We start from the raw sequence: 25,424 nt of genomic DNA, 5'->3' as shown, positions 1-25,424 counted from the left end.
CATGCCGGAGAGGCGTTGGGATGACGTTGCACGCGGAACGGGGAAGAACGAGCGTGTGTATTTACCCGGTTCGAATAGAGACTTAACCCGAAGAGAGGGACGCGGGACTAATCTGGTTACATAACATGCCATTGAATTTGCGAGCCGTCTCTGCAATAATCCGCTAAACTGCGTTCTGCCGTCCCGCGGCGGATGCGACGCACGCACGCGTCGACGGGGCGCACGCACACTTGTGGCTCCCACGACGCAGAAGCGCCGCAAACGAGAAGCGCCGCAAACGAGAAGCGCCGCAAACGAGAAGCGCACGGGGGGGGGGGCGTTATCTTTGAGCTCCGCGGCCACGTTCACGCATCTGCAGAAGCTGCGATGCCTCACGTCGCACAGTCGAACTGGCGCCGTGTGCTGTTCGCGCCCGTGACGACGCATCTGACGCGCCACTAGCCGCACCACCCAGGAGACGGAGCGGAGCGGAGCGGAACGCGCAGAGGGGGGAGACTGACTGACTGACTGACTGGAAAGCGTTCCGCCGTTCTGGTTCTCCTCTCGTTTTGCTTGACGACCGCGAGCCAACGCCTGCCGCCGCCGCCGCCGCCGCCGCCGCTGCACGTCTCGCGGACGACGTTAAACCAGGAGCAGCATCACCCAGACACTCGTGCAGAGATGGAGGTTCCAGGCTTGGCGCACAACCTCACCAGCCCGTTAAGTCCCTGCGAAGGGATGATCAAAGACCTGAGCTTGGACACCCTACAGCTGTGCGAACGAGATGGTAAGGAGCGGCTTGTCTGCTTTCTTGGCGCACGTTTGCGCACAATTGGGCCCGGCGCAGTTCATACCCAGAGCCGCTGCGACGCGTACGGTCGGTTTGTCTCGGGTTCTAAACGCACGCTGTACCCGAACCGTGCGACTGACGAGCCGCTGCGCCGGTTTGCTACAGGAACGGGAGGTGCGTGTGTGGAACATAAACGTCCACAGCAGCGACCAGCGTGTGTTCGGTCCTATTCGATTGCACTTACATTCAAACAAAAGCGAGCAAACGACGCGCGCGTCTCGTTTCAGCACCACGGACGTGGACAGATCCGGAACCACCCCGCCTAGAACCGCTGCCCGTCTCGTTCTCTCGGAGCTGCCTTAATTGAGTTCTTTGCGCTTATTTCACGCCAGCAAACATTTTATTGTCGCCGACGACTCGATGTTGAACTCTGGAAACTCTCCCCTCCGTCTGAATTCATAATTCATCCAGTCACCCAGCTGCATCTTTGGTTCTGTGTCTGTGGTTGACTTTCGTGAATTAAAAAGTTTCCTGAATATTTTCCATCCAGGTAAAGGATTTATTTAAATTTTTTGCACAGAAGAGACACGATGTCAAAGTGAATCTATCTCTGATCTGATGCGAATTTAGGAAAGAGAGGGGGGAAAAAAGCAAGTCATCATCAGGAGAGACTGCGAGGCTCAAATATGGCTGCACCCACGTGTGTGTGTGTGTGTGTACGTGCGTGCGCGCGCGCGCTGCGCAGCCCTACACACCCATTAGTGCAATTACGCCAAATAGACTCCACTGACTCAAAGTGTCTGAGATTCCTCTTAATTACTGTACGGCTGCAGATTAATTCACATCCCTGCAAATGAAGCGGGATCACACCTGGTGCAGCCGAACGCGCTTGGCTCGGTTTTAATCTCGGCTGTGGCTCATTCTCCCCATTCTATTTGGCATTGGCCAGTTAGGATGTCTCCATACAGGCCCCAGTTTGTGATCACAGCGCGGCCGCTGTTTGGTCTGAGCTGTGATGCAGCAGGATGCATTTTTCTATCCTCTTAGTGCTTCGCTGGCCTGATTCTAAAGCTGTTATTTTAATAATGATATATTGACTGAGGCCGCACTGTAATGCACTCAGATGCAGGTTTACTGATGAGCTTTTGTAATATTTGCAGCACAACAGCCAATGTCCTATTAGTCAGGTGGACGCTGGGAAGCTCGCCTGTGTAAACAGTGCAATAGAGTCTGTGTGTCCTTCAGACACCCACATACTTTTAATATGACTGTTTATGGAGCAACACAGTCACAGTTGTCCACCTTCTGTGCAGGCTCTGCAGAACAATCGGTGGTTGTCCTAGACCAACACTTACTGGTTCATGTACTGTAAATATTTACTGGTATCGTCATTCAGACCATTTCTCCAATGGATCACTAGGAATCCTCTTGAAGGAGACAGTACTGCCAACAGAACCTCAGTTCGGGTTTGCTCTGGTTATTTGACCAGCCTTCGCACTATAGCAGCTCTAAGCTGCATATAGTCCGCTTTTAGCTTTCATGGAAGTGATATCAAGTCAGTGATGTTTTACCAAGGACCCTATTCATTTCAGTTTCACACAGCCTTCTATATTTATCTCCCCGATCATTAATATTTCATAGCCTGTGTGAGAGGCTTATGTGCCTACGCTGACCCAGCAAATGGAAATGCATGAGCTTCAGTGGCCTTGTGTCTGTGGGAAACGTGTCTCTCTCTGACTGACACACACACACACACACACACACACACACTGAGGACTGTGTGAGCGTGTGAATGCACAAAAGGAAGAATGGCATACAAGTTGTTTCTGTGTTTACGCTGTGTTAGCGGGCACGGGTTGGGGTTGCGACATGAATGCGTGGGAAGTAGAGAATATTTTATATGAAGTGAAGAGTTGTGGTCCATTTCAGAATCAGCCCTTTTGGATTAAAAAGTCTCTCCTGCGGTCGCCTGTGTCCGTGGACACAAATGTGTCACCAACCTGTGCTGGACTGAGTGAGGCCACCATTTTGATTTCATATCCACAGTGAATGCCTCCTTTACAGGGGGTAATGAAATACACACCGCATGTCTCACTAGGCCTTTGTGCCGCGGCCGCTGACATAATTAAGTTGCTGTGATGGATGGCTGCCATTTGTGCAGCCAAGTACTGTGTCTGCTGTGTGAAATGGCTCAGCGTGAAATGCTGCTGCTCCAGCTGTGACCTCCCCAGTCTGCCGGCGCGTCTGCAAGCAGATAGAAGGCGGGGCCGATGGGAAGGTGCCGTGAAACCACCGCCTCCCTCGATCGCTAGCCGGCGCCGGCTGCAACAAAGGGCTTCGTATTTAATCCCTGTAAAGCCACATTGGGAGACACCATGAAGAGAAGTTTTTAGAGATTAGAAAAGCCATGGATGATGATGATGATGATGATGATGATGATGATGATGATGATGATCTGTCAGTCAAACGGCCACTTGGTGCAGGCAGTTCGATCTTCCTCCCTCTATGTAGTGTATCGCTGGTGGGGGTCACGGCGCCGTCCCCGGCCCACTCACCTCTCACTGCAGGTTCCGATAGAACCCCACAGAACCGAGGACGCAGGCGCCGTCTCAGTTGCCGTGGTAAAAACAGTTACTCTGTGGGCTTTGGTGGAGCTTATGCGGCATTGACCAACATGGAGCAGCAGCAGCTTTGCCTCATCACACCCAGCCTCGTTTGGGTAAGCAGACATCTTGCTTGGCCAGAGCTCACCAGCAGTCGCCTGCCATGACGGCGCTGGCACCAGGCGCGTGTGCATCTCATGTAGCCAGTGGCACAGTCCAACTGGGATTTCTAACCAGCCTTTGAACCGGGTGATGCGTGAATTAGAAAACACAACATGGGGAACTAGGACTATAACAACTACCTGAAGGGCTTTGCAGCATGTTGTTGCTTGAAATGATGACTCCCTCTGTTTACTGACGACGCTCTCGTCCTCTCATCTGTGCGATCGGGTCAGATGAGACGCTGGAAGGTGGAACGCGGCAGAAACCTGGCGAACGGGGCCTTGTTGCTCACACTGTGAGGGAAAGCTGCTTTCCGCTGGCAGCTTCGCTGGCTCCCAGCATGGTCTCCGTCTCAGGCCTGTGCATCGAGACCAGCAAAGGCGTCGTTTCTCTCTGACTGCCTCATGCTCAGTTTAGTTGGCACTTTGATTCTCAGCTTTTCCGCTGAAATAGTCTCACGGCCACCAGTTACACCACTTAGTACATTTACAGTATGAAGACGGTTGATAAGGAATCAAATATCCTCCCTCTCACCTGTAAAGGCTGCTGTCAGGCCCGTTCTACTACGTATCAAGCCAGGTGTGAGAAACCGATCCAGGCAGGGAGCCATTAGGAGGATTGTGTATGCATGCTAACAAGATTTTTATTGATCCTGCTGCATCTATTGCTGCACACTGAGCGATACACAGTCAGGCCTGTCTGATGAATATTAGCAGATTCATGCAGCCTTTGGACATTTATTGCTTTTTTCCCCTCCCCTCAGGATGCACGTGCAGCATTTCCACGTCCTCTGCCTCGCATGTCATTCTGAACATGTGTGCTCAGCATGAATAAGCTGTATCTTTAAGCTGCTAAGCTAAAGCGCGCCCTCCCTCCACCGTCCTGCGTCGCATTACATTATAGAGCGTGCAGACGCGTGCATCGCTGCAGATTACGGCTCCACAGCGAGCACTATAAATGCAAACACGGAGGAGTAAGAGCCGAGGTAAAACACTAGCGTTAAGGCGAGTTGGCCAAGACTGTAGCAGCTTTTATTCCCTCTCTTAACTCCTGACCTTCATCCTGCTCGGCTTCCCCTCCTTCATCTTTCATCCCGTGCGCCCGCGGTCCCGGAGGACTCGTGAGCACTCTGCTCTGGATCTCACAGAGCTGGAGTGTTTACCTGCAGCCAAGTCCATCTCGTACACGCTGATTCATACGCAGCGCTGCCAAGTCTTTAGTAAATGTGACGGATGACTTCATTATCATGTTTGAACCCATGTTTTAGGATTTGTTGCATTATTAAAGTCTAGGATAGGAGTCAGTGAACGGCTGCGCTTGCCGATCTCTGACTTGTGAGCGCTTGATTCTTTGCCTCCGAAGCCCTTTTCCCTCCACAGCATCACGTTGGGCTTGATTAAATAGCACTAATAGCGTTACGTGGGCTTTTTCTGAGTGCCTTTGGAAGGAGTCGCTGCGTTGCTGTAATGCCTCCATTTGCAGGTTAATTAGGAGAGCGTCGGGGTAAACGAGGACCTAATCAGTGTTGGGGAGTCAGACCTGCATGAGGCCTCTGCTCAGAGTTTGAAAGGCGAGTGTTACCGTTGATGTGAACATTTTAGGGAGCAAGATTTCACTTTAGGTATTAAGATCTGCAGTGTATATAAAATGCACTTCAAAGTTTATTCTGAGGAGACTTGGCATCCTGGATAGCGTTGAACTTTCTGTATGTTTAATTTCCCTGATGGAAATGTCAGCGAGTGACAGGCCTTCGTCGTTTCGTCTGCCGCCTTTTTTTTTCAAAAGGTCAGCAACATAAATTCTCAGGAGGGAAATTACGGCGCTGACATCACCGTCTGGCCGGTGCTGACTTGGTGGCGCATTTCCTGACAGAGGTCTGCTCTGTCATCTCAGTCTGAGCCAAACTTATACGTTCAGTGGATTTAAGTATAATGACTTGGGCTTTGAACGCGAACCAGCAGGAGATATAAATCAAAGCGGAGGAGTGGATTTCCCGCGTCTGATCTGAGCCAAGGACAGCACAGTTATGCCAGGACTGTAGGATGCTTGTTTACAGTTTACTCTGAAACCTAGTTTAGGTCTGGTACAGAGTTTCATAAGTGTTTAATGACATTGACTTAGTGTAGTGTGAAGATTTGCCTGTTCATATATTTAACTCCCCTCTCTATGAGTAGCTGGATGTCTCAGTAGGGGTCTTTTAGTTAAAGATGATTATTTTCAGTAATCCCCTGGTCGTGATTAGATGTTGTCTTTAGGAGGACGCAGGGGGTCTGGTACAGAACACACACGGCCTCCTGTGTATGCTCATGATTTCCACAAACCAGAGAGAAATCATGTAATGCGGCTGTTTTTTGAATCTTTGAATCGCTACTGAATTGTGTGGGAGTTATGAGAGTCCACAGAGCCCAGTCATGGGGTCCCTCTGTTACCCCCCCCCCCCCCCCCCCCCCCCCCCCCCCCCCCCCCCCCCCACACACACACTCTGATGAGCGGAGATGAATGAACCGAGCCCCGCTGCTCCTGCCATTGTTTGCTCTCTGTCCAGTTCAGTGAGGCTGTGCATTACTAGCGAACCCTGCTTATACTTTACTCGCTCTTTTGTGTTTAGACCCCAGAGTGTGCACAGGAAGCGCATTGTTGCTGTGCCAAGTGGGCGTCGCCGAGCGTGATGCAAAGACCGTATTCATCCACACGCTGCAACGCTCTGTCTGCTGTGCTTTGACATTTCAGTGGCATCGATGTGCACTTTGGGTCCCGTTTACAGAGACAGGACTAGACAACAACGTCTAGCATCCCATAAGCTGCCGATAGCGTGACACAAAGCTGTGAATCGGAGATGGATTAAACAAACAACTTTTCAAAATTCACGTGATTAAGTCGTACTTGGTTGTAAATCAATTTGTGCCAAGAAAAGGCAAGATTCAAGTTAGAATTAATTAATGCAGAGCTGGTACTGGGTGGGTGGGTGGGTGTGTGTGTGTGTGTGTGCTAGGAGGCTGATGTGTTTCCATGGCAACATACTGTATATGGTAACACAGTCAGTTCTTACAATATGGTTAATATACCACTGTCAGTGCTGTTGGCATATGTTGTTTTATTTGACACCACTACAACTCATGACTCCGTCAGTCACCATTTATTTATTTATTCATTTATTTATTTATTTGTTTGTTTGTTTATTTATTTTACCATACAGGAAGTAAATCCCAGGATGGCAGTATCTGTGAGATGGAGGCGCTCCCCGTTCCCCAGAACATCAAGATCAGCAACATTACGTGTGACTCCTTCAAGATCTGCTGGGACATGGAGGCGGGCAGCAAGGAGCGCATCACACACTACTTCATTGACCTGAACAAGAAGGAGAACAAAAACTCAAACAAGTTCAAACACAAGGTAAGCCGGGACAGATGAACGCATTTAAAGGGGAGATGAGTCATCAGGAGGCGCATTCACTGAATGGACTGCACCTCATAAATAAGGAAGGTGTGTGGAGGAGAAAAGTTTGTCTGATTGCGAGTCAGCGTTAGACAACACAATGCTCAAATTAGGAAAAGTGAGGTGGAAACGGAACAAATCTTATAAGGAAACATCAGAAAGTTCTGTACGATCACAGTACAAGTGTGTGTGTTTTTTTTAAGGTTAAAGATTTTCTTTTTAAGTGACAAGACTTAGTTGTTTTATTTTACGTATTTATTCTAATTAACCAAGCAAGTGCCCCATTCGTTCATTAGGGCACTTTGTTTTCTTTGTTCTAAAGTTCAATTAATATTGTCTAAAATAAGCAGCAACACAGATTTATAGGTTCCTTCCAAACCTTTCTTTCAAAGCTTGAAGCATCAAGACATTTCAAGGTTTATTTCAAGGTACCAGGTATTTTTTTTCCTCTGTTCCTGTGATAGAGAGTAAAGGCAACAAAAATGCTAACAGCAGCTGTTAGGTGGATAGTCAGTGCCCTGTCTCAGAAATCTTTTCTGTCACACTTCTTACAGATTCATTTCACCTGTAAGTGTTTCTTCTCCGTTTATAGTGGGAAAACCCTGCTATTCTTTCATTTGTGTAGCAACAGTGTTGCTGAATTAATAGGATGACTCTGTTGCTAGGCAGGGGCTCACGGTCCAATCAATGTGCTGCTGAAGCCCACAAAGACTTGGGTGAATAGTGTACAATAGCAGCTGGAGTAAATGCATAACACAGATGCAGCCACAGGTGTGATCCTGAATGTGCCACATATATTAAATGTCTGCATGCATGTGTCTGAACATCGCTGTGCTTTGCTATAATTAAGCCACTAATGGAATGTCTTTCTGGACTGCTCCCTTCCTCTAGGATGTCCCTACTAAACTGGTGGCCAAAGCAGTGCCCCTGCCCATGACTGTCCGGGGCCACTGGTTCCTAAGCCCACGCACAGAGTACACAGTGGCTGTCCAGACAGCATCAAGACAGACTGATGGGGACTACTCGGTCTCAGAGTGGAGTGAAATTATAGAGTTCTGCACCGCTGGTGAGTAATTTAGCTAAAACAGAAGAGGGAAAACAGACACTGTGTGAAGGAATGAAGATGGATTGCTTAAAGATTGATGTATATGCTACTGAGAAACAGACTTATTGTCTGGAGAACAAAAACATTGCAGATATTTCATAAAATAGACTGTGGGGAGATTTTGACTTACTATACTATGAAGAATTTTTGGCGACATACTATACTATGAAGTATTTTATGGCATACTATGAAGTATTTTATGACATACTATACTATGGCGTTTTTCTGACGACATACTATGGCGTATTTCTGATGGCATACTACACTATGGTGTATTTCTGATACCTTCCCATACTATGAAATATTTTTGACGCCATACTAGACTAAGGCGTATTTTTGACGACATAAACTACTATGAAGTATTATTGATAACATACTATACTATAAAGTATATTTGATGATGTACTATACACTACTATGAAGTATTATTGATGACATACTATACTATGAAGTTTTGTAAATGACACACTATACTAAGCCACATTTTATTTATTTTTTTCTATGCGTATTTTTGATAATATACTATACTATGGTGTATATGTCATTAAAAATACTTCATAGCATAGCATTTTGTCAAAAATATTTCATAGCATAGTATCTTGTAAAAATACTTCATTAGTATAATGTCAGAAATACTTCATAGTATAGTATGTCAAAAATACATCTTAGCAATATGGCTTAGTATAGTGTGTCCTTTTAAAATACTTCATAGTGTGTTATTTAAAACTATACTACGGCAAAATATGGACGACATACTAATACTTGAGTGGATCTATTCAAAGCACATAAAATCATGATTGTTGGGGAATGTTGTCAGTCCTAATTTTGCTTAACCCACTGTATAAGTGAAAAGACATTTCACTCGAGGTATTTTTGACGACATACTATAGTATGACGTATTTTTAATGACATACTATCCTATGACGTATTTCTGATGACATACTATACTATGGCATATTTCTGACGACATGCTATACTATGAAGTATTTCTGATGACATACTTGACATACAACATTTTGACAACACAAAATACTTCATAGGATAGTACAGTATGTCGCCAGAAATATGCCTTAGTATAGTATGTCATCAAAAACACTTCATAGTATAGTATACTGAAAAAAAAAAACTTCATAATATAGTATGCCGTCAAAAAATACTTCATAGTATATGAAGGGTATATATAGTATGTCGTCAGAAATACGCCATAGTATATGGCGTCAAAAATACTTCACAGCATCGTATGCCATAAAAAAAAACTTCATAGTATAGTATGTTTTCAAAATTGTGTGTGTGTGTGTGTGTGTGTGTGTGTGTGTGTGTGTGTGTGTGTGTGTGTGTGCAGATTATTCCACAGTGCATCTAAACCAGCTGTTGGAGAAGGCAGAGGTCATCGCTGGTCGGATGCTGCCGTTCTCTGTCTTCTACAGGAACCAGAATAAGGAGTACTTCGACCATGCCAGGTGAGCAGACAGCTGTAGTGTAGTTTAATGGTTCTCGCGGTGAATGATTGATGAGCATCTCTGTGGCACTAGTTCTTTTGTTGATTTGGTTTCACTGTGAAGCTTTTCTCAACTTGAGACACATTTCTTCTTAGACAAGACCTTGATCCTGACCTTTCTTCTTATTCTTATGGGTAAAAAAAGATGAAAGTAGCTGATATGTGTCATTAGCGCATGGTTGAATTTTAGATTTTTCAGATTAGTAATGTTACAGGATAATGTATTTGGAAACAATATTGTTGCCTGTCAGTTGCCTGTAGAAAACAGGTCTTGTTTTGTCTGTGTGTGTCTTGTGCAACAGGCTCCAAGTGGTAACGAGAGTGTCGGCTCCTCTGCACAAATACTACAGAAAAGTCTGCCTGCAAAGCTGTTAGTGGATGTGGGGTAAAGAAAAGGGGAACATACTGTTGTTGCTTGTGGCAGGAATGCTGCTGGAGTCTATTTGGATGTTTGAGTGTGTGTCAGATGGATCGTAGAGGGACGGTCTATTGAAGTTGTTTACTGAGGCGTTGTCGTCACAGGGTGTCTTTCTTCTGGAGTGCCTTTTCTCCGACCTCTCGTCTCGTCCTCCTTCTGCAGTGTTTCCTTTTCTCGGTGCTCTCCCTCCGAGAAATGCCGACTGACTAACAAAGCGCACAGTTTGTGTTTCTTGTGAGCCCTCTTTTGTTGGAGCTTTACAGCATGACGTCACCTGGTTTAGGCTTTTCCCCTCTCCTGAGCTGCAGCTGCCACAGTCGGCACAAAGTGCTTCTGTTGAGCTGCGCCACCATGTGGGCTGTGAGAGTAGTGCCGCTTGATGAGGCTCCCATGTACTGGCGCGGGAGCGGAATCATTTCATAAATCTCACAACAAAGCAGCAATTATGGATCTAATAGCTACCTCTGGAGTGATAGCTGTATAATTACAATTGATAAATGAACCTTTGGGGCTTTGAGTTCATCTGAGGATACGATGTGCAGCTGCCACAGGCAAATCTGTAGATTTGAATGTTCATCATTTGCTTTGTCTGAAAGCTGCTTTTTGAGTGGTTTGTCATAATGATAAATAGTGTTTGGTTTTGATCACTGTTTCTTGCGAGGCTGATTACAGCTAGAATGAAAAGAGGAAACTGGATTGTTGTTCCATTTGAGGAGTTTATTGGGTTTTGGGGACATCTTACACATTTAATCAGCTTGTTGCTAGATGCATCAGTGGCACTGTTTTCTGGCCAGGATTACATCGATAAACAATTGTCAGACTAAAGGAAACGCTTGATGTTTGTTACACATCGATTCTGCTTTTTTTATTTTAATGAAACTCCAGGGATGAGCAGGAGAACCGGATGCTGCCCTCGGTGAAGGACAACAGCGGCAGCCACGGCTCGCCCATCAGCGGGAAGCTGGAAGGCATCTTCTTCAGCTGCAACACCGAGTTCAACACAGGCAAACCGGCGCAGGACTCCCCCTACGGTCGCCACCGTTTTGAAGTCCAGGCTGATGCGCTCTTCAACCCCGACACCAGCCTGTACTTCGGAGACTTCTACTGTATGTACACGGCCTACCACTATGTAATTCTTGTCCTGGCACCTAAGGGCTCCAGAGGAGACGAGTTCTGCAAGCAGAGGCTTCCCGCGCTCGACATCACCAACAACCGCTTCCTCACCTGCAAGCAGAGTGAGGGCGACGGCGGTCTGGTGTTCCATCACGCCCAGGACGTCATCCTGGAGGTGATCTACACGGAGCCCGTAGACCTCGCGTCGGGCACCGTGGCCGAGATCAGCGGCCACCAGCTGATGAGCCTGTCCACCGTCAACGCCAAGAAGGACCCCAGCTGCAAGACCTGCAACATCAGCGTGGGGCGCTAGGGAGGACCTGAATGTAGGAGAGGAGGGGGAGGAATGGAGGTGACTGACTCCACACACACAGGAAGTCCACATGCACTGATAAAACAGACCAACACATGCATGAAGCAGCAGATTTAATAGGCTCCCAGACACTCACCGAGAACATCATTCCCAAAGAAGAGGAAACACTCCTGTCTCTTTCTCTTAAAAGGGTTGAACACAAATATCTACCAATTAAGTCTGGGTCACCTATATCATAGCTCCATCAACACTGACCAAACCCTTTAACTGTACTAACACGGGCTGCTTCTGTCCACTCTCCTGTTATTTATTTCAAGCAGGTCTCCCATATTTTGATAATGATTTTGCATTGTTGTTATTGATATGCTCCTAGTGTCCAACCATCGGTGTGGACAAGCATTTAGTGTTTCCACATACACCAACTGTTTTTCTATAAATGTTTTGTTCTCATGCAGCAGTAGACATCCGACTGCTTCTCGCATCCTGCCAGCGGCAAAGACTGCTACTACAATTGTTTGAGGGCTGCAGCGTTGATAGTCATCTTACTTTAAACCAAAGGTATAAAAACCAGACAGAAACTGCTGATGTGTATTCACCAAGTCGTCGATGGTCAGATGTGAACTACTCATTTATTCTAACCTTTAAAAAAAACAAAAAAAAAAACACTAGCATGATGCAGTTTTGTGCAGCATGAGGATGGAAGCTGTCAGTAACGTTACCATGGCAACCTGTCTGCAACAGTCACTCTTATTTGATTGTAGTCAGTGGAGAGAAAGAACGTAGAACCATAAACTGTGTTTAGCAGAATACATGTGAAAAAATATTTATTTTTATCGATACATTCATATATATAGCTATATAGAAAATTATATAAACCAGAAGTGCACAATGTTAAAAGCTCTGATCATTGACAACAATGGCATTTAGGGGAAAATTAACTTCATACAGGCAAAATGGGGGAAAACTTCACAGCATAAAATAACTTGCACTATGATGCTAAGTTCACACATTGAGGTGAACATGTAAATTGAACACTCACAATTTGAGTTTCTAATGCATATCATAGCACAATGTAGGACTAAAATCTGACATGCACAAACACTATAGGCCTCATTGCATTTAAGCGTAAGTGTTTTGTTTTTTTCTGTTTCAAATGCAGTTTCCACATTAACTATGGACAGAACTAAAAATTGTATTTTGGCAACAGGGGAAAAACGCAAAGTGCCATAATATAATAATATAATATATAATATACGATTATGTAACTAACATCAAGTAGCTACAGCTCTTCACACTTGACATAAATTAGTGCATAACATAACACTTGCTACATCAGGTTTATAATAAGATGCACCATGGATGACAAGGGATGTGTTGTTGGGACTAAAAACTCAACGCAATTGCTCTGCATTTTATCACGATTGTCACCAATAACTCACGTGACCTCTATCAACATAATGAACATGAAACTAGACCAGACTGACCGCCAGCATCTGAGCTGTTAGGTTGGATGCAAGTCCCACTGTGAGTAGGCTCAACTGCTTTTGGTTGAGTTCTGTTGTTTACTGAGCAGGGCCTCGAGTAGACGGAGCTTTGCTTTGAGGTTCTTATACTGGCAGTACTCCTCCGCCATCGGTCCACGGTCCTCCTTCTCACAAGCCCTGTTAAAAACACGCGGAGGAAAGAAGATGCAAAACTTTGTAGTTTCCAAAACAATCTGCAGCAGCTTCCATTACTGGTAGATAGTCCCTATGTTGCCTTACTCAGATAGCTTTGTACAGCGTGTATTGTAAGGATAAACTTACAGTATTTACTTTGGAGGACTAACATGTACAGTACAAACGATGTGTACAGTTCAGAGCCAATGTCTATTTCGTCGTCTCTTTCCTGAGCTCTCTCTCTCTCTCTCTATTAACTTTGTGGGTGTGCATTACCAAGTCGTACCATTACAATGGAATTTCTTTTGTGAATGTTTTCTTTTTGTTTTTCACGAAGCATTGTTGAAAACCAAATGTTCCCATTTATTAAAATACAAAATAAAATTCAAATGCATACCAGTTTGGATGTGCTCAGTGTCTTACCTGCCCGTCTGCATGAAGAAACGCTCCTCAAAGTCTCTGAGTGCCCGATGAAGCCTGCGCTTCTCAAACCGAGCCACCCTGAGCTGATCTAGTAATTCTGCTCTGTAAAGGAAAGCAGCAAATAATTACATTTTATAAGTACAGTTTATAAGACTATGTTCCTAACGGTCCAGTATGTTAAGACTAACTTAATTTGGATTTTACTTAAAGTCCTAATGGAAAAAAAAAAATACATCAGCATTTTAATTATCAATATATTACAGTATTTTTTGAAAGGGAACAGCTAAAATCACAATACAACTGTAGCTGTTCCAAACATAGAGTCTGTACCTGGAAGCTTCGTGTAGTGTTGCCATGGTGATGAACTGTGGCTGGAAGCCCTTGGCCTCCTCCAGCGGGGACACGAGAGGCGTTTCCGGCATTTCTCTGGAAGGGAAACGCTGTGACTCGTCTGAAGACACACCTCTGGGTGATCTCAGCCAGAGCGGCTGCTGCCTGGGGCTTTGGTGCTTGGGATGCTCCTCATCAGAGTCCTCCTCCTCCTGCGGAGACACACAGATTTGTACTTTGACTTCTCTGATAGTAAACGATACCTAAAACAGAAATGACTAGCTAGTCTACTAGCCGACAGGGCATTTTAATTCTAAAGTCAACTAATCTAAAACCAAACCTGCCACTGTTTATAATGCTAAATAAAATCTAGGTTAACAGTTTGGCACCATGGTCACTAGATGGCAGTAAAATGACACCATATCATTATAAGTGAGTAAAGAATCTCCCCTTATTTAAAATTCAAGTATCTGAATATTACTCACAATTGTTGTAATGACGGTGGAGGTGGCGGAAGAAAACAGCAGCTGCTTGAGGAGACGATATCGGTCGTAGAAAGGTTTCATCAGAGTGCGCTCCTGCCTGGTGCTCTGAAGACACGCACAGCAAAAACAATCAGCAACAGAGAGGCTCAGAACAGGTGAGCGCAGGCTGAGTCGTCAGGGCGGGTCTCACCGGTCGTCCGTGCAGACTCTCGTAGTAGAGCAAACACTTCTGCATGCTGGTCTTCTCCATAGCCATTTGGAAATGAGACATCTCCTGCACATGTATTTAGGAGATGTAATGAAAAGCTCTCTGTATCTGGGGTCCGTGCGTGTGTGTGGTGAAGACACCTCTGCAGCACCAACCTTGACGCTCTCAGGAAGACCCAGCTCCCGTCGCCTCTCCTTCAGCCTGTTGGTTACAACGTTGACCGTCTCCTCCACGTTGGGTTTGCCGTTGCCGTTGTTGAGCTGCTGCAGCTCGGTTCCCGTCTGCGCCGCCGCTGCCTTCTGGTCGATGTGGCTCCTACGCGTTTCACCTCCTCCTTCCTGTGACTGCCTCAGCTCTGGAGCGAGAGCAGAAGAGCAGCGCAAAACAAATGTGGTGACGTGACAACGGAGCTCATGAATCTGAAACGTGATGTGTGGTTCTTTGGAAAACCACTAAGAACCACTAAAATTCAATTTTATTCTAGTAGGAACCTTTGTCTGTTTTACCAGCTTGAACTATGGGAGAATAATCCCGCCACCACTGCAACCATTAACTCATGAGTCTGTTTATGGTTATGTCGCTGACCTTTAAGCTGCTTGCAGCTCTTTATGAGCTCCTTCATCATCCTGGCCACCTCTGGGTGTGCTGTCTTGTCATTATGGGCTGGCTGAAAAGCAATAACCACAAATTCTCATCTTAAACAGAGCAGGAGTTAAATGCAAATGGAACTGAATCTGAATTTCCTTGTTCCGGGTACAAGGCACAAAAATAAAAACACTGTAGACCTACTGAGGTTCACTAAGTAGCAAGCTGTCATTTTCACCATTCACCAGCAGAGGGGGTGAGGCACTAATGTCTGTAGTTCGCTTCATGAAATGACTGAGGTTTCAGGCAGCAGGAGGCCGAATCAAGCTTCACATTTTGAGGCATGAGTCAGGACAATCAAGCTGGTCTGTGTTCCTTATTCACCTTATAGTGTTTCTCCCGTTCAAAACGCTCCTCAAAGTGCCTGATCCTCTTCCTCAGTGTGTGGATGTGTCTGTTGAGCATTGAAATGGAGACAGAGGTCTCCTCAGACTCCGTATTGACGCTGCAGCGAGCCCTGGAGACGGAAAACCACATGCTCACATCCAGCACGGTATAAGAAGAACAGCATTATCAACCCAAGACCAATACAGACCAATATACAGAGAGAATTAGAGTTCAGCGTAATCATCCGTTGTCTTACATGCGAATGTGCTGCGAGCACGGTGGAGACGGGGCCGTCTCAGGGTCTAGGTTGTAGCGCAGGCTGTGGCTGAGGCTCGGGCAGCGTGGCGAGGGAACAGGACAGTCACTCGATGAAAAATGGGACAGTAGTGGGCTGGAGGTCGGGCTTGGCGAGTTTGACAGCGTGAGCTCTCCTGAAATTCCCTCTGAGAGCGTGTCGAGGCTGGAATCCAGTGAATGAGGGGATGGAGTGAGGACTGGAAGAGAGCAAACAAGTCCAGATTCTTTGTCAACAGAGTCTGTCTGATTTAATATATTCTATTTTACTAGTTAAAGATTATTAGAAAACAACAAGGACAACCTGAAGCGAAAAATAATATACTGAAATACTTAGCAACTACAGCTTTAACATAACGTCTTAAACATTTGTGCATAGAGCACAAAGAAGAGAAGTGATGGAAATACTGTAGTTGTTCCTACCATGCTGTGATGAGTCGACTGCGTGCTGATCCTGAACAGGTGATGATGATGGTGGTGAGTGAAGAGGCAGCTTCTGGTTAAAATACTGGTTCTGATCTTGAGGAAAAGGAGGCTGCTCCTGTGCAGGTAGGTTGTCCAGACCCTGGGGGTCTGCTTGTGCTGGTGAGGGTCCCAAATCAGCCTCCAGGGCGTGTAGCTTGAGGAAAGGGCTCTGGAAACAAAAGCAAAACATGCTTTCAGGAATACCGATGGGCAGAGGAAGTCACGGGTCTTTAGCGCTTCACGGCGTCCTGCATCGTGAAAACCCAATTTATGGTCCGCTGGGAAACGCGGTTAAGCAAGATGAGACGCGTCCTCCTGAGGAAGGCACAAGTTAAAATCCAGAAGGCATCTTCCTGAGCTGCTGCTCATGGAGGCGTGACGCACGAGGAGGAAGCTTTTCAGGATACGCAAACAAATGTCCCTGCGAGGTTCCCGCTAACGAAAGCGCCAATGGTCGTCAGAAAAACGGACGGTCCTGTGCTGCGGTTCTCCTCAGGTCTGTGTGTGGCGACTGTGAACGCAGCCAGCCGCGCATGAACGCGAATCCTGCTGACTTCTGTCAGTGAGTCAGATCCCTTACATCAGCATCCACCGTGGGATCCTTGATGAGCAACCTGCTGTAAGACTATTAATAGTGCCGTATGTGTGTTCTCAGGTCCTCTCGTCCACACATTCGTGGCTGTGGCGTGGGAGGGAATAGCGGCACCTGAAGGAGAATCCTTAGATCCACATGGTTTCTCTTCAGACCGGCTTTCCCGGCAGTCACGGCGCCGCAGAACTGCCTCCACAAGGATTATTCAACATGCGAGGAAGAAAGGGGGGCGGCAGGAATACCACTCATGTCGGTGCGTGCGCGCAGGGGAGGAGAGAGGTAGAGTATATGACGAGCCGTTTCCACGGCAACGTTGTCGAGACGGAGCTAGGGAGTCTGATGCAGCAGTGGGGAGTGACGTGGCTGTTTGTGAGTGCGTGTATATGCAACGATTGCTGATGGTTTACAATGATGATCATTGATCATTGACATCAACAGCATCAGTGGCGGATTGTGATTCAGCTTCTCTTTTCTCACCGTTCTCGGGTATTCATTCACAAAAAACACACCAGCTTACGTGAACCGTGCGTCACACGGATGAGGTGGAGGAATGGAGGGGAGGGGCAACGAAAGCGTATCAGCAGTGCTGCTGTCATAGATGCCCTGAGCCTTAAGAAAGTCTCATATCTACAACCACTCGTGACGGAGAACTTGCGTCACAGCTGATGCTCCTGCCTCTATAATCACAGCGTCTGTCAGGAGAACTAGAGCCCCCTCCTCCTCCCCACCTCCTCCCCCCGAAGAAACAGACAACACGAGGACTGATGAAGTCTCACTGCTGAAGCCCACTTACCGACGCATACCAGCGTAGGCATCACTGCTCAAATGTAGGTTACAGTGGCACTCACAGGGTGATAATGTAATTCCCCGTGTCCTTTTCACTGCACATTGTATTTCCATATTTAATTCACTGACCCAGTTTAGAGACTAATTAGTCACTCCTAACATTAACACGGCGGCGCCCTGTGAGCCATGTCTGGTCCAGTAGTTCTAAGCTGTATGTACTATGGGTAGTAATCCCTTTTGATGGCAGATATAAGTATCTAAAACAAAGGCTCTCTGTGGTCGACCTTTAGATGCGTTTCTGTTTAACATATTTTAATGCACTTTCAAGTTTAGATTCCTGCGGAAAGGAGAGGGATCATAAGTACCTTCCAGTCATTCTCTTTGGTCTTTTCTGGTGTCTTGCACTTAGAGCTGCACGTTAAGCTGAAAAACAAAAAACATCAACAGGTAATAAAAAACATGTATTCATAAAATTATTACGTCACAGTTCCCGGCACCATTTCTCCCTTTGGTAAAATCACACACTCTACATGTGATTCTAATGCACATTGTGTTCTGTCTGTATTCAAAATGATACCGTCTCAACTGCACTCACGAGCCGGACGGCCCAGAACTGCAGCTTCATGACCACGCAATCATCTGGCTCTGCCATGGAGGTTACAGCTTATTCATGTGTGACACTAATGAGGCATAACTGAAGCGACCTGCCCTGAGGCGCTCTGGAGGCAGCACAGACAAACAGTCAGCGGCCGCTGTGGTAGCATGACCTAATCTAGCTAGCTGGCCTGCTCCATGTGAGCCCCTGGAGCCACTCAAAGTTATTTGGAGTGGAATCATATCAAACCATGACTGTAAGCAGCACACTGCTCTGATAACCTACTTCTCAAAAACGCTGGAGGGCTGAGAGATGAGCTGAAATGAGGAACCAAGTGGTGGTGGGAGCAAAAAACAACTGTGATACACTTCTTAAGTACTATTTTATCAAGAGTCCAATCCAGTCATAAAGAGAAGTGCTTGTATCAGGTGGCGACAGTAAGTGTGGCCTGGTAGCTCAATGGGTAGAGTGTGAAGTTCTCACCTATCTGTGTGCTCAGTCTGTGTTTGGCTTTTGACCTGCGATTCCTTCTCAGTGCAGCTGTTTGAAAAAGATGATGTTCGCCCAACATCTGCAGAAGCCTGAAAAATAAGCCACTGTTACTGTACAGTTACCTCCCAGACGAAAATAAGCTAAAAGACACACAGTTTGACGGACAGTTCTATTCTGAATTTATAACTCCAAACACGTTTTAGCACATGCAGGAAACATCAGCTGTTATTTTGTTTGGTTCATATCCCACAAAATGTCTGGGTTCTTATTTCTTTTTTTTTCTTTGCGTTGTTTGTATTTTTGGATGTACAGCACTCAACACTGTTGTTTTTAAATGCACTTTATAAATAAACTTGACTTTACTTAGGAAAGTTTTAATTTTCTTTACAGTACCTTGTCAACTTCCTCCTCTATCTCCTGTGGTATGAAAGTGAACAGGGGCATCTGTGACAAGGTCCTATTTATGAAGAAAAGTTCATTAAAAGCAACAAAAAGTAGTAATACAAAACCAAAATGCTGCATTAATAAAACTATATTGATAGTTAACAGCAGTGAAAGTGTTACACTCACCCTGTGGTACACGCTGCCTTCAGCGGCTCCCCCGCGATACGCAGAGATGGTCTGCTCTGGTGCTGATGCTGCTCTGGCCCTGGGTCAGTGGGGCAGGGGAGCGCACGGCCTGCCTCCACACTTTCGCTGATCTTCTTTGAAGCTTCTTGGTCGGTAATCAGCTTCTGAATGTCAGTGCTGACGTCAGAGCTCGTTTCACAGCTTTGCGCCGGTGTGTCAGAACTATGGAGAGACACAGAGAAGGGTGGAAGAGATGAAGTGAGAAGGGTAGGCAGACTGATTTCTAATGAGGCGTTGTAGGAAAGGAAAGTAAATAAGTCAGGCACAAAATATTTTTTCGAGTAGAACTAGTGTGAAGTTATATTTAATAGAAGTAATTATTTTTATTATCCATTAAAATGTCCACTATTCTGGAACCTTTCTGTCTGGAAGAAATAAACAACAACAATAGACCCTAATTAAAGACAGAACAAATCAGAATTTACAAGGGACACAGATTTGTGTTATATAAAAAAATGTGAATTCTACTACATAAGTATGAATCTGCATATCACAAGGATAAACCTAAAGCCTTATTCGACCAGGTAGATGCAAAAAACCTCCAGCAGGCCACGAAACGGCAGTGCTTAATTTAACTAGTCCCTCCAACGCGTCTCACAAAGCGCTAATGAGCTGCTCCCAGCGAAAACAAGCACGACTGATTAGCCGCGACACGAACCACAAAACAGTCCCTCCGTCACGCACTTGCTTAAAGCAGCGTACGACTCAAAGGAATAACCCACAGCAGGTGGGTCCGCTCAGCAGCAGCAAGATGCTAATAGTAGCTGCTGTGGCCATTATTATCATTACTAAAAATGATCTAATCTAAGCTGACAGGAGCCTGAACTACTCTTCTGCTTCATGTAATTCCTCCTCACATCTGTTTATCATTACACAAACAACCTCACAACACAGACAAATATTATATTGTTGGTAAATAACTGTATGCTCCAGATCCTACACTCCACTGGGTCTATGAAAATCTTGCATTAGTTTACTCACTTGTGGAGGACCGTTGAGCCATGGGTGTTGCCACTGAAGCTAAAGCAGATTAGACAAGAAAACATCCTTTGCCAAAAGAGCAGGACTCCCTACAACCTAGTGGCCAGACTACATCTGGCAGTGACCGAGCTCGCTGCTTTCAGGGTTGGAGAGAGCCACAGCCACAGAAAGGAGAGCACAGATGATGAGTACTTGATGACAGCACACAACACAAGTGACACCTGGAGGCAGTGCACTCACCCGCCCTTTCAATAACACATGCCCACACATACAAAGAGCCCTATGCACAAGCACGTGTGCAACACAAAGGCTCGGGACAACTTATATACGGCAGCACCGACTAATGATTGGGGTCAGGAACTTTGCATACAGTGTCCAATGTAGTGTTAGTGGTTAGGGTTCAATTCAAATGAAGTGCTGAAATATCCATCAGTAATTTAAAGAAGGGAACAATATAGGAAGGATCCTTCATGGATATAAATCAAAAAAATCCTGAATTCAGGAGCATAAAGAAATTCAGAATCTTGGTAAAATGTTACTGAGGTGGCCGGACAGAAGAACAGGCCAAACCTGCATTTACTGCAAGAATTAAATCTGCACTTTTGAAATATTATCCGGCAGAAGACAGAAAGCAAACACAGAAATCAGATTCTCTTCTTCTGTAGGTATAATTAGACTAGAATCAATATGGACTGTGACGATAGTGGGAAGCAGAGTTTCAGACACAGCCAAACAGAACAGCATGGAAACGCCAGGCATGTTCAGAGAAGGCACAACATCCCAGTAACTAATCCAAGACGGACACGTGTGGCTGCAAATAACCAAAAACACGTCAATCGCATTTGTTTATGCAAAATACACAATGATGGTGGTGGTGTCTGGCTTTAAGCAGCAGGTGATGCTGAAAGGTAAAGTTAAAGTAATAATTATTCTGTGCATTTTGTGTTGAATTTGCAATCATATCAATGATAAAAACGCTGTGCAGATCCCCAACATCACCGTACAGTCTGTGACTGTTCTACCTCTCCATCCAGGAGCAATGGTTTTGCTATTTTTACTTGCCATTAGACGGCAGAAGCAGTGAGCTGTATAAGCAAAAGTACTTGTTTCTTCTGTTGACTACAAATACTGGGCTTTAGTTTGTCTACGAACATATGAACCACAGCGAAACTGGAGGTAAAAATACAAAAAAAACACCGCCTAAACCACAGTCATCATCAACAAATTAAACAATGCTAAATATAGTCTAAAATGCTACAGGGGAAGGAGCCAGGCACTAATTATCCCCACATGGCAGGATGGTACCATGTGAAGGAGAAGGCCTGTGTATGTTTAAATCTGTTCACTGCTAATGTGGCTTAACCGTGACTAAAGTAGGAAAAATAAACAGCTTTACAGACACAGACACAGTTTAATCATTTAAATATTAAAGGTTTTCCCAAATAAAAAAGTAATGACAGTACCTGTTAAGTTCAGACTGCGTCCGTACTTCTTGTGTTGCCTCTAGTACAACACCACGCTGCTCTGAATGGCAACAGCTGGGCTGAACCTGACAAAATCAACAGGGTCAAGCGCACGCGCACACACGCACGCACACACACACGCCATGAGAGACAAAGCATCCAAATTGAGCTACTATATACAAGGTTATATGTGTTCTATTTGCTGGAAAATTGTGACTGAGATACTGCCGTCAAATGGTACAAGGAAAAACGTTTACCTCAAACTGTGAGAGGGAAGACAAAGGAGGAGGAGTAGGTGAGGAGGACGTAGTTGAGGAGGCCACTGTGTCCTCAGTTGGAAATGCAAAAATAACTTTCTGATGCTGGAGGAGATGCAGCAGCAGCGCATTGCACACACTCTGTTCCTCGAGCATCCTGGGTCCTGCTGGAACACTGCAGAAAGCACAAACAGTGGGACAACAACAACACAATGTGAGTGTGCAGTGTACTGTGACTTCAAAATGGCCCAGGTAAGCATGGCAAATATAAAAGGAAAGAGTTCCCCCTAGTGGAGGGAGGCAGATATAGCAACAAACAGATCTCGCCCAAGACATTAAATAACCAGTAAAGACTTGAAAAGAGTCTTTTTGACACTTAGCTGCTAAATTCAGAAGGCAGTAACATTTACAAGCCACGTCCGGCTGACATCATCTGCTGACATTTCTTTCTTTAGGCCTTACCCAGTGTATACACAAGAGGCAAACACCCAAGGAAGCTAAGGAAGTAAAAGAAAATTAATAGACTTGTTTACACGGAAACACATCAATAATAGCCACAGAGTAGTTACAGCCGGTCTCGTGGATTACATAACAAACATTTAGAGGAACGCTTTGATGACAAAACATACTGTAGGGGGTGGGAGAGTGGCAAAGGAGCGGTCACATGCTTCTGCATGACAAGAGCATGTGCTGCGGGTCATCTCATTAGCAGAGGTGGAGAGCACACAACATTTTCTCCTGTGACCACAGCCTCAACCCACATCCACCTTTTTTACCACCTAACCAGGTTTTCGTCCGTCGGCTGTGATCATCTGACATTTCCCTGTGTGACGCTCTAAAATCAATTAATGGGGGAACAGCTGAAAGGGCGGGCGGGGTGTCTATCGGGTAAGTCCTTTTAGCAGAGGCAGGAATTCAGACCACACTAAACAACTCTAAACTTGTCTCCCTAGAGACTATGTTAGTTTACAGTGACGCCAGACTGATGTAAACAGGAGGTGGAAGGAAACCAACAAAGTCCTGATGACTTCTGTTATATCTGTCCGTCTTCTTGTGTGTCATGCTTGCTATCAAACACAATCCACACCCATTTCCCTGAAGAGGAAAAAACGTGACTCCACCCCAAACTAGAGTTACAGCTATGGAAAAATGAAGCAGAGACAATCTGGGAGAAGTCATCATATAAATTAAGTCATTCTGCTGGATCTTAGAAAAAAAAAAACAAGCTTATGTTGTAGTAAAATGGAAAGTTTAAACAAAATTAAACTATACTAAACTATAGATTGTTCTTAATGTTATTGATAAATGCTCTCTAATTGTATTTCTTGCAAACTGCAAACCAAAGTGTGAAAGCGGACAAGTTTCTGTTTCTGAGTACACAGCACGACAACAAGTGGATGAGCACTAAGTCGTTAGCGTCAACAACAGCAACTTACTGGAATAAACAAGGTCCAAAGATGGTTGCCAGATTTTCCATGGGCATGTGATTCGATTGGCTGTGAGCAGCCACTCTGGACAGGAAGTGGACCAGGTAGGACAGAATAATGAAGTTGTCATCCGGGAGGCGGCAAAGATTTTCCCTCAGAAAGCGACTGATCTGTGCCTCGTCGTTACAGCCTGGAAACCAGCAGAGACAGGAACGAGTTCGTTAAAAGCCCCTTAAACCGTGCTGTTTTCTGTTTTGAAACGTCTTCCACGCCCCTGAAATTACTTGACTCTACTCAGTATTCCTTCAACCTCAATGTGTTGGGACACACTCACTCCTCTTGTGTCCTCCACACACCGGCTGCACAACATTTGCTGCAGAGCATCACCGCTGAATCAGCGAGAGATTCGTCCTTTTGCTATAGAACCACTGTATCAGGCATCTGCTTGCCAACCCTAAATCTCTACCCCGCTTTATGTTTATGTATGGTCACTGCAGTTTAATGCTTGCACTTTAAAGCAGATGCTCTCATTTCAATTTCTACAGTATTTGACATTGATTTCACACAGACAAATGTGGTTTCACATCCATTCTTGTTACCTGTGAGGCTCAAAATCAGGTCCTTGCGCTGGGGTTCGGGAACAACTGGGGAGGGCAGCTCGCGAAGGAAGAGCTTCAGGAGGGAGGCCACCGTGGGGACGTCTCCCTCGTGCTCCAGGTCCACCCTCTCCCCACAGTCCCACCGCCGCCTCAGCTGCCTCGTCCGCACTACTGAGCTGCACAGGCGAAACAGCCCCCTGTGGTGCATCCCTGCGACACGGAGGCAGGCACAGCCGGTTAGGTACCGGTGGGGGGGGGGCGAGGGGGGTTCACCTCAGGCACCCGCCTCACCTTTCCTATTCAGGAACTCCACCATGTCCCGGAGCACGACGGGGACCCCACAGATCATCCGGCCGTCCTCTCTCAGCGTTCCCAGTGGAACGCCGAACACACACCCGTGGGGCAGCTTGGGCTCGGGCGCGTGTGGGGGAGACGCGGGCTCGGGGCTGACCTTGGCCGTGGACCTGAGGATTCTCACCGACGACGGGTCGCTCTGCATGGGGCGAGGGCACGCAGCAGCTGACTCTAATATACAAACCTAACTGTTGCCCTCCTGGCTCGCTACACTCGCATTCCCAGGTAATTTAATTTGTTTTAAACAGGCACTAAGGGCCTGCGATTAAAAAGCTTCACTCGTGTCTTGAGCCCAATGAACTGATCATCACGTGAAAACGTCATATGCTTATTAATTCAATTAGTTACAAATCTACAGTTCATTCGACAAAATAATAGACAAAATAATAAAAATAATAGGATTAGCGTCACAGCCTCTGGACACTATAGCTCCATATCTAGCGAAAATGCGAAATACGCTTCTCATGTATAAAATTAGGAGGCGGTAACGAGCGTGAGGTACCGAGGCAATAAACACACATCTGCTACAGCAGCCGAACTTACACAAAGTGATACCGAAGCGCTTGCTCCCATTTTTCAGCTCGGCGGACCGGGACACTTCTCCATTTCTCAGCGACAGGCGATATTTCCCCCTTATTTCCTCTCCGAAGGTCCAACGGACGCCCGACGAACGGGCAACGAACTACCGGCACCGGCCCAACTTCAGGCTCCGACCCGCTGGAGATGCGGAGCAGGAGCTAGCATTGTCACCTCTCACCGCAACGTTAGCCGACGGGGAGAACGCTTTGGGTTGGCGGCCACGTGACACGGCCGTTGCCGTAGCAACGAGTGTTAACGTTGCCAGGAGAAACAGTGACTCAGGATGCTGGAGTGGAGGTGGGCGGGGCTTATTATGTGCGTCCAGTCAGGAGTCGGGTTGATGACGAAGACCTTGCTGTTTTGCGGTTTTACTGTCAGTTTAAATTAAATTAAACTGTGCTAGCGTTACAATGCTTTA

The 25,424-nt window shown here is 46.0% G+C and overlaps 2 protein-coding genes across 3 annotated transcripts; one reads left to right on the top strand and one right to left on the bottom strand.

Moving 5' to 3' along the window:
• Positions 1-13,473, top strand: LOC114870754 (phytanoyl-CoA hydroxylase-interacting protein-like). Its single transcript, XM_029175807.3, has 5 exons — positions 1-766; positions 6,731-6,927; positions 7,861-8,035; positions 9,417-9,534; positions 10,876-13,473. Exons 1-5 carry the CDS (start codon positions 661-663, stop codon positions 11,414-11,416), a joined length of 1,137 nt encoding a protein of 378 aa, XP_029031640.1. The 5' UTR covers positions 1-660; the 3' UTR covers positions 11,417-13,473.
• On the bottom strand, positions 12,210-25,261 carry LOC114870753 (protein FAM13A-like). Of its 2 annotated transcripts, XM_029175804.3 has the most exons (20): positions 24,971-25,261; positions 24,365-24,566; positions 24,074-24,283; positions 23,484-23,664; positions 22,048-22,222; positions 21,791-21,876; positions 19,287-19,508; positions 19,110-19,173; positions 18,708-18,805; positions 17,995-18,052; positions 16,210-16,420; positions 15,749-15,986; positions 15,490-15,622; positions 15,106-15,187; positions 14,676-14,875; positions 14,503-14,586; positions 14,313-14,417; positions 13,828-14,039; positions 13,498-13,599; positions 12,210-13,077 (listed from the first exon to the last, which is right to left on the bottom strand). In XM_029175804.3, the coding sequence occupies exons 1-20, from the start codon at positions 24,998-25,000 to the stop codon at positions 12,951-12,953; spliced, it is 2,820 nt and encodes a 939-aa protein (XP_029031637.1). In that variant the 5' UTR covers positions 25,001-25,261; the 3' UTR covers positions 12,210-12,950. The 2 variants fall into 2 exon arrangements, with proteins under 2 accessions (XP_029031637.1, XP_029031638.1); XM_029175805.3 differs by lacking the exon at positions 24,365-24,566 and having other exon boundaries at positions 24,971-25,259.
• Positions 25,262-25,424: the final 163 nt, after the last annotated feature.

The sequence above is a fragment of the Betta splendens genome, chromosome 15 (genome assembly GCF_900634795.4).
Source record: "Betta splendens chromosome 15, fBetSpl5.4, whole genome shotgun sequence".
NCBI classification, from domain to species: Eukaryota; Metazoa; Chordata; class Actinopteri; order Anabantiformes; family Osphronemidae; genus Betta; species Betta splendens.
Note: the sequence above shows the minus strand (reverse complement) of the source record. Positions and strands in the feature narration are given on the sequence as shown.

Bases quoted from the DNA above. Each gene is read 5' to 3' on its own strand.
- LOC114870754 (XM_029175807.3), top strand. From the start codon at position 661: ATGGAGGTTCCAGGCTTGGCGCACAACCTCACCAGCCCGTTAAGTCCC. The intron at 6,928-7,860 runs GTAAGCCGGGAC...CCCTTCCTCTAG, and splicing joins CAAACAAGTTCAAACACAAG to GATGTCCCTACTAAACTGGT. The intron at 8,036-9,416 runs GTGAGTAATTTA...GTGTGTGTGCAG, and splicing joins TATAGAGTTCTGCACCGCTG to ATTATTCCACAGTGCATCTA.
- LOC114870753 (XM_029175804.3), bottom strand. From the start codon at position 25,000: ATGGGAGCAAGCGCTTCGGTATCACTTTGT. The intron at 24,284-24,364 runs GTGAGGCGGGTG...TCCGTGTCGCAG, and splicing joins GGAGTTCCTGAATAGGAAAG to GGATGCACCACAGGGGGCTG. The intron at 14,587-14,675 runs GTTGGTGCTGCA...ATACATGTGCAG, and splicing joins GTCTTCCTGAGAGCGTCAAG to GAGATGTCTCATTTCCAAAT.